General features: G+C 41.2%; 1 protein-coding gene across 1 annotated transcript in view; it reads left to right on the forward strand.

The window, feature by feature from the left end:
* The window catches only part of COMMD1 (copper metabolism (Murr1) domain containing 1), a 175727-nt gene extending 166955 nt beyond the window's left edge, over positions 1 to 8772 (forward strand). The window contains exon 4 of the mRNA XM_010863281.1: positions 8549 to 8772. Coding sequence (XP_010861583.1) covers positions 8549 to 8656 — 108 coding nt within the window. The 3' untranslated portion in view covers positions 8657 to 8772. The remainder of the gene's footprint in view (positions 1 to 8548) is intronic.
* Positions 8773 to 9332: the final 560 nt, after the last annotated feature.

Below are 9332 nucleotides of genomic sequence, written 5' to 3' on the forward strand. Positions count from 1 at the left end.
ACTCCCTGGATACCCGATGTCTCTCTTCTCTCTTGAGTTTCTAGTTAACTGATTAAAAATTCATGTTTTCTCATAAAATTTATCTTTTAATGTAATAAGAATTTGTGAGAGAGCAAACTTTTTAATTTTTAAGCACTTTAAACTCCCGTTCTCAAGTCGTCTTCACAGAAGTCCTTTGAAATGCCTGAATAATGTCATCAGAAAACTCAGTAATTGTTATCTAGTGATGGTTAATGCTTTTATACTACACCGAGAATACTCTCTCCTCTTCTAGGAGACCGAGGGAGTGTAGATAAATACTTCCTATAGGAGCTGCTCTGGTTCTGAAACTACCATCATCTTAGTCCCATATTTGATCTTAGCACATGGGGACATCTATTGAGTTTTGGGGTAAATCATTTTAATTTAGTTGCTCTGTCATTAAGTTTCAGTCTTAGCTTCCATAAGAGATGGATTTTAGTCTTTTCTGATCTTCAATAGAATAATTTGCTTTATAATTTATAGTATAATGTTTTTCCCTTTTGGAAAATTGCTAAAGCATGCTTTTTACACAGTAAATGTAGGATTTGTCAGCTATTATATTTGAAATGAGGATTTCCTCACGATTAAAAATGGCCCGAGTAAGGGCCATTGGTTATATTAATAAGATGTATTGCTAAAAATCTGTGTTGAAAGATTCAAAAACGTTATAAATCACAAATGTTCCTTTGGAAAGTATTGTTTTAAGCTGCCGCCTAAGCTATCCATTGCTTTAGATTTAGGGTATAAGGGCAGGTTGTAAAGATGAGGGCATTAGTCTGGTATCAAGACCTTTGATGCAGATTCTTGATGAAATGTCACCTTGCACAGTTGTTACTACTGTTGTTGTTTTTCTTCTTTTTTAATATCAAAGTGCTATTATATAAAATTTAATATCAAATTACAATAGAAAAAAATTAAATACTGATGCTGGTTCATACTGTCATTTATCGCTTAAGAGGGCAGCCTTTCTACCAACTTAGGCATGATAAAAATTCTTGCCCTGCTCGTCTTTGCAGTTTGTATTTAGTGGTTATGTACTTTCACAGTCTGAAGAAAATCATCTTAATGTCTATACTGAAGTAGTGATTAAGGCCAGAAAGTAAAGTGGGAGATAAAGAAACGATACTCACACATAGAAGATACTGGAAATAGCCGAGGAAAAGGAGTTGGGAGTAGGGAAATAAATATCCTGACCTCTGTCTTCTCTTGTCAAAACCCAACTGTAAACCAGAGAATAAGAGAGTGACACAATCTTAGAGAACTTGGAGCAAGGCAGAGAAAGGTGGGGAATGGTATGAAAGTGATCGTGGCGAGGCAGCAGCGAGCCGTGGCGTGACACGAGATCTTAATTCCCTGCCCAGGAATTGAACCTGGGTAGCCTGGATGAGAACCAGGAATCCTAGCCACCAGACCAGCAAGGGCTAGAGGCTAGGAGTTACTTTCCCCTGGATCTTTGCCCCCAGTGAAGAATGCATTTATCATGGAAGCAGAAACTGTAAATGTAGGTACAAAGTTGATTATTAGAGACATAGCACGAGTGGGAGAGCATACAGAGAAATAGTTTTTTTTTAAGTTAAGACAGAAACAAGACAGACAGAGATGCACACCTGGAGAGAAAGTATGTGAGTGTTCCCCTTAGTGAGGAGGAGCTCAGTAAAGAGGCGATTAAGCTATTCATACAGGTCAGTTCTTCTGTTGTCTTCCTTCGAGCCTGTTATCTGGTTTCTTTTTCCACACTTGACCTACCCTGGGATCCTTCCCTGGGTTGTGCATGCACCCCTCAGCCAAGATGGATCTCAAAGTGAAGGCTTCTGGGAGGAGCAAGACCAATTATGGCCTGACTTTATCTCTTGACTTTTGACTCACAAGGAGCCTTTCTGTTCATGTGTAGTGTCTCCCTTGACCCAAAAGAGGGGGAAGTAGAGATCCCTTAATGCTTTACTCAAACAGGGTTTTGCCCTTCTTTGTCCTTGCCATGACTATGACCTTAAGATGTTTACAAGAAACAAACCCTGGCTATTTACCTGGCTGTTTACATTTCAGAGAGCAAACAGGAGGCTGATTGTAAATGACTTACTTATCTGAAGCCCACCTATTTCTTGTCTCAAGAAATGGTAACAGTTGTTAAGTAACCAGCCAGAAGCCCACTTCTTTGTGTCCAGTGAAATGTAAACAGGCCAGTTGTAAATGTCTAACCTGGAGCCCATCTATCTCCTACATCAAAAGGACAAGTGAAGAATAATCAGCACAGTTTTCAGAGAACTATAAAATTTAATTTTGGACAAGTGGTTCCTTATGAAGTAACTTGGAGGATTCTTTGCTACAGAGAAGCTATTTCCAGGTCTCTGCAGGAGTTGGGAGCAGTATTGGTATAATTCTGAGAAAGTCGCAGAAAGTATGGGAATGAGTGGTGAACACAGATTTACCTATGAAGCTGTTTTAAACTTCTCTGGTGGGCAGTATTCAAAGCCCTGGCTACCTTATTTATTATCTAATTCCTCTTCAAGACACCATTGCCAATTTTGACCTTTGCCAAATGTTCTTTCTCTTTCCAGAAGACTCAGAGTGGCAGAGCTGCAGCTCAGAAGATTAATTTCAGTTTAGGAAAGGACAACCTAAACAGAGGGATAGGCTTCATGGCTAAAACTTTGTGCTCAGCTAAGAGTCTCTTTGTGTCAGTAAATGCAGCCAAAAGAAAAATTGGGGAATTGCTTTATGAAAACTGGTCACCAAATGTGGCCTTCTGAATTAGTATTGGTGGAGAAGGCAATGGCACCCCACTCCAGTACTCTTGCCTGGAAAATCCCATGGATGGAGGAGCCTGGTAGGCTGCAGTCCATGGGGTCACTAAGAGTCGGATACGACTGAGCGACTTCACTTTCACTTTTCACTTTCATGCATTGGAGAAGGAAGTGGCAACCCACTCCAGTGTTAATCCCAGGGATGGGGGAGCCTGGTGGGCTGCTGTCTATGGGGTCTCATAGAGTCGGACACGACTGAAGCGACTTAGCAGCAGCAGCAGCAGCAGCAGCGGGATCTTACAGCGCCCTTTCCCACTTTCATCCTCCATTGTCCACATTTCGAACATGTTAGAATTTGCCAAAGTTGTATTATAATGTTAAATATGACCAATAAATTGGGATAGATCTTTGTGGAAACTTTGAACAGGAAATAATATAGAAGATATAGGCTATAAGATTTCTATTTTGTCTTATGTTGAATTTATTCTGAATGGTTCCACTTAGATTTTTAATAGGGCATGGCAGCCCAATCCAGTATTCTTGCCTGGAGAATCCCATGGACAGAGGAGCCTGATGGGCTACAGTCCATAGGGTCACAAGGAGTCAGACACGACTGAAGCGAATGAGCACACAGGTTTTTAATAAGTCACTTTTTGTCACTATAGTATTGTTTTGCCAAAGAATTCGTCAGGGTATGCTGCTGGACCTAGATGCTGCTGCTGCTGCTGCTGCTAAGTCACTTCAGTCGTGTCCGACTCTGTGTGACCCCACAGACGGCAGCGCATCAGGCTTCCCCGTCCCTGGGATTCTCGAGGCAAGAACACTGGAGTGGGTTGCCATTTCCTTCTCCAATGCATGAAAGTGAAAAGTGAAAGTGAAGTCGCTCAGTCATATCCGACTCTTAGCGACCCCATGGACTGCAGCCTACCAAGCTCCTCCATCCATGGGATTTTCCAGGCAAGAGTACTGGAGTGGGGTGCCATTGCCTTCTCTGGGACCTAGATAAAAAGGTCTTCTAAATGATAGTACAAACAAAAAGATTATTTAGTATGTAGATGGAGAAACCAAACACTTGCTTAATAACAGCCTTTAATTATTATATAAACAAATAATCAGTTATATTCTCTGACCTTGCTGGGAAATGAGTTTAAGCTAAAAAAGTAAAGATTTAGGCTTGACACATAAGAGTTTCCTGAAAATAGAATAGTTATCTGGGAAAGGAGTTCCTTAGGAACATGTAAGATGTCGTTTTCTAGATGTCATTAAAAGCTAGCTTGGTTTTTTTTGTTGTTGTTGTTGGTTTGGAGAGAGTAGCCCCTCAAGGATCTCTTGTTAGGATTTTATGACTTTTTAGCTTTTGTACTTGGAAAGAATATTTGAATAGGTTACCTTTGCTTTCTTTTCTAATTTAGAATAGAATCCTTGTGTTTAATACATTGCTGTACTCGTGATCAGAGTACAAATTCTTAATGATGCATCTGCTTATTCACCTGCTAACCATTAACCCTTGGACTGCAAGGAGATCAAACCAGTCAATCCTAGAAATCAGTCCTGAATATTCATTGGAAGGACTGATGCTGAAGCTGAAACTCAATACTTTGGCCACCTGTTGCAAAGAACTGACTCATTGGAAAAGACCCTGATGATGATGGGAAAGATGGAAGGCAGGAGGAGAAGGGGACGACAGAGAATGAGATGGTTGGATGGCATCATTGACTCGATGGACATGAGTTTGAGTAAACTCTGGGAGTTGGTGATGGACAGGGAAGCCTGGGGTTCTGCAGTCCATGGGGTCTCAAAGACTTGGACACGACTTAGTAACTGAACTGAACCATTTTCTGACTCTATCTGATGATGTATCTACACTCTACTAAGAAGCAGGTTCTACCTTTGATTCAGATACTTAAATACAGGAATTTAGTCTTATCATCTTTCATTATTATGACTAAGTTAGGCCCAGATCAAGATGGATGACTTTGAGGAAAAAATCAAGTGTTTCCAATTGCTCTTTTACTTCTTGCATCTGGTGAAAAGCATCATTTGCATTTCTAAAGATATTTTTCAAGTGCTTTAGATGTATTTTCTGCAAGGCACCCCAGCCAAATGCAAAATTTGGACAAAGCTCCATTTGATAAGCCCCAGTTTAAAGGCTCCTGATTTCCTGATAAAATATTTTGGTAGCATAACTAGATGAAGCCAGGCCTTGATAATGCAGTTTCAAGTAAACTGTTTCTTGAAGAGTCATGTATGGTTATAGGTGTCTTTCTACGACTGTTAGTCTGTGTTGTTTCCAGGGGAGAAAGGTGAAGTTTGAGAGTGCATGGAAAATATTTGTTTAACTTTGGACTCTGTTTAGCCTGCTTCTTCTCTCTGGTATTTGATTTCCCTTAGAAGTGAACTGAGCTTCATGAATACTTAGAGGTCCAATCAAAGATCATTTGAATACTGAAAATTACAACAAATAATCTTTAGTCAGAAAACATCCTGGCTATTTATTAAACTTTGTTCAGGTTTTTCTATCTCTAGGAACATTGTCCTTGATAAGCTCCTCCCATATAAATGGAAACACAGGTGATTTATTATTGTAGCAGGCTTTATCTCACTGAGGTGAAACATGGGTTACATCATCTCTTCTGCCAGTTCCTAAATATATATGTTGCTGCTGCTGCTGCTAAGTCGCTTCAGTCATGTCCGACTCTGCAACCCCATAGACAGCAGCCCACCAGGCTCCACCATCCCTGGGATTCTCCAGGCAAGAACACTGGAGTGGGTTGCCATTTCCCTCTCCAGTGCGTGAAAGTGAAGTCGCTCAGTCGTGTTTGACTCTTAGCCACCCCATGGACTGCAGCCTACCAGGCTCCTCCACCCATGGGATTTTCCAGGCAAGAGTACTGGAGTGGGGTGTCATTGCCTTCTCCAATATATATGTTGGACTCTGGTAATTATTAGTTCCTAGACAATTGTTTCAAAGACCAAATATTTTTAAATGTTTTAAAATCAGGCTGAAGATCTGACATGGACAATGGACTGGTTCAAAATTGGGAAAGGAATATGTCAAGGCTCTGAGCAACTTCACTTTATTTTTTCACTTTCATGCATTGGAGGAAATGGCAACCCACTCCAGTGTTCTTGCCTGGAGAATCCCAGGGACGGGGGAAGCCTGGTGGGCTGCCGTCTATGGGGTCACACAGAGTCGGACACAACTGAAGCGACTTAGCAGCAGCAGCAGCAGCCTGTCAAGGCTGTGTATTATCACCCTGCTTATTTAACTTCTATGCAGAATACATAATGGGAAATGCTGGGCTGGATGAATGACAAGCTGAAATCAAGATTGCCAGGAAAAATATCAACAACCTCAGATATGCAGATGATACCCCTCTAATGGCAGAAAGTGAAGAGGAACTAAAGAGCCTCTTGATGAGAGTGAAAGAGGAAAGTGAAAAGGCTGGCTTGAAACTCAACATTCAAAAAAACTAAGATCATGGCATCTGGTCCCATCACTTCATGGAAAGTAGAAGGGGAAAAAGTGAAAACAGTAACAAGTTTTCTTTGCTTGGGCTCTAAAATCACTGTAGATGGTGACTATGGCCATGAAATTAAAAGACACTTGCTCGTTGGAAGGAAAGATATGGCAAAACCTAGACAGCCTATTAAAAAGCAGAGATATCACTTTGCTGACAAAAGTCTGTATAGTCAAAGCTATAACCATTAGTCATGTTCAGATGTGAGAGTTGAACCATAAAGAAAACTGAGCACCCAAAAATTGATGCTTTAGAATTGTGGTTTTGGAGAAGACTCTTGAGAGTCCTTTGGACAGTAACAAGATCAAACCAGTCAATCCTAAAGGAAATCAACCTTGAACATCCATTGGAAGGACTGATTGTGTAGCTGAAGCTCCGATACTTTGGCCACCTGATGCGTAGAGCAACTCATTGGAAAAGACCCTGATGCTGGGAAAAATTGAAGGCAGGAAGAGAAGGGAGCGGCAAAGGATGAAATGGTTAGATTAGATAGCATCACTGACTCAATGGATGTGAGTTTGAGCAAACTCCAGGAGACAGTGGAGGACAGAGGAGCCTGGCGTGCTGCAATCCGTGGGGTTACAAAAAGTAAGACATGACTTAGCGACTGAACAAAAACAATAAAGTTCTCATAAAACTGAATGAAGAATAAGAGGCTTTCAAATCTGAGACCTGTCCTTAATTTAACCACGTGAAGTACCTAATTTGCCATACATCTGCATTTATTTCCAAAAGGAGATAACCCTGCCTGTAGCTCAAACACAGGGAACATGTTTCTTGTTCTTTAAATTCAACTAAATGAAAACCTGGCAGTTTCTAAGCTCACATGTGAGACTATCCCCCTTTCCTATTTAAATACATATTTGAGGAAAAGTTCCTTGTAAGGAAAGCTGCCTTTCCTTCCTTTGAAAAACTCTCATCCTTCCTTCCCTCTGTACTTGCTTCTCCTAGGGGATGTTCAGTGCCATCAATATGGACACAGCACAGCTGCTCACCAACAGCAAAGGCACTTTTACAAAATAAAATCCTGAGGGTTCTTCTAGCTGATGACAGAGTGAATCCCTGTCTTTGAAGGGAGGGATCCCTGCCACTTTGGACAGGATTGGGAAATGCCATTTATTGAGAAAGGAAATATAAAGAGCATTGACCCGGTGGCTATGCCATCAACAAACAGAAGAATAGACATGTCATTTAACGTGCCTGAGGCCTCAATTGTTTACCTAAAAAACAAGGTAGCTGGTCTCTAAAAATTCATACTGCCATAAAATTACATGGTTATTGATCTTGAGGACTTTGAACATAGTCCTCAGATTCACTCAGAATCATACTTTTCCCTTGTCTCTGAAATCAAAGTGGACCTAGAATTTGTCCAGTGTACATGAAACTTCTGTCACACACTTCAAAGTGTCACCACACTTTTCTTTAGTCTCTACCTAATTCAGGGTAGATTGATCCTAACAGTGATTAAAAGGTATGTGTTTGAGGAAATCTTAGGAGACTTGGCTTGCAGCAAGTGGAAAGGCCTCAGAAATGTTTAAGGCTGTTTTCAAGATCTGGTTATCTTTCAGTTATCTGGTTGATGTTTCCCAAGCAACTTCTTCCAAGCTTGTCATAATTTCTAATATAACTGCTAAATCGAAGAGGGCAATTCCCAGGCAAACAGAGAGTCAAGCCAAATCCTCTTTCCATTGTTTTTATTACAGGGTGCTATGGAGACCGCATGGACTTTGGAGTCAGCCAGAGCAGGGAGTTCACAATCTGACTCTGCCTTTTTCTGATTTTGTGGTACATGTTAACCTTCCTGTGTCCCAGAGTCTTCATCTATAAAACAGCAATACTTAAGTTGTTTGGTTGCTCAGTCATGTCCAACTCTGCAACCCCATGGACTATAGCCCACCAGGCTCCTCTGTCCATGGAATTTCCCAGGCAAAAATGGAGTGGGTTGCCAGGGATCTTCCTGACCCAGGGATCGAACCCACATATCCTGCATTGACAGGCAGGTTCTTTACCACTGAGCCACCAGGGAAACCCAATACTTAAGTACTTACTTTAAAAATTATTTTGTATCTCTCTTTAGCGTTTATGAAATATCTCATAGAGGTAGTTTCATTTAGGGGATTGTGTGGGTAAAATATCATTTAGGTTTTGAGACCTAAGTCAGGCTTGCTGGGTATAGACCCTGGCCTTTGGAGCTAGATCATACCAGATGCAGAGCTTTGGATAGTTTTGGGGATCTTGTCTAAAATATCCTTTTATGTTTTCCAGGAATCTGAATTTCTGTGTTTGGAATTTGATGAGGTCAAGGTCAATCAAGTCCTGAAGAAGCTCTCAGAGGTAGAAGAAAGTATCAGCACACTGATGCAACCAGCCTAGCTGAAGATGGAGGTGTTGAAGCAGAGGTGTTCATGATCCCTCCCCAAAGGCTTGCTTTTTTTAAAAAAGAAAAATCGTATTCCCCCAATAGTATTAAATCCTCAAGTTCAAATCTTGCCTGCCTCTGCTTGCTGCGATTTCTCTGTCTCCCTTTCATTTACTCTTACAGTTGATCTCCTGCAGAAGTCCTTATCCTTCAGCACACAGAGGCACTCATAAGAGCATTTTTTAAAAAGGACTTAAGGACCCTATCCTCAGAGACTTGAATCCCTCCTCAGACTAGGGTGGGATCAACTTTAGAAACCTTTGTTATGGTGGGTTATTTCTGGGTAGGATTATAGGAATTTATACATGATCAATCATGTAAGAATTTTTAAAAGGGAGAAAACATTTTACTCATGCAAATACAGGCTGACCAAATGTGGCCTGAACTGAGGCCTGAGGAGCCTGCCTTCCCTAGAAGAGGTTTACTGACCTTAGTAAGACATGAGATGCTTCTGGAACTGATTCAGGCATTTGTATTAGTTCTGCCTAAATCTAAGGGCCGGGGGGTGGTCTGGTTTGATCTGAGCTACTGGGAAACTTGGACTTTTCTGGAACCTAGAACTAAATTCGGGAAGGCAATGGCACCCCACTCCAGTACTCTTGCCTGGAAAATCCCATGGATGGAGGAGCC

The sequence above is a fragment of the Bison bison genome, unplaced genomic scaffold (genome assembly GCF_000754665.1).
Source record: "Bison bison bison isolate TAMUID 2011002044 unplaced genomic scaffold, Bison_UMD1.0 scf7180017864489, whole genome shotgun sequence".
In the NCBI taxonomy this organism is placed as follows: domain Eukaryota; kingdom Metazoa; phylum Chordata; class Mammalia; order Artiodactyla; family Bovidae; genus Bison; species Bison bison.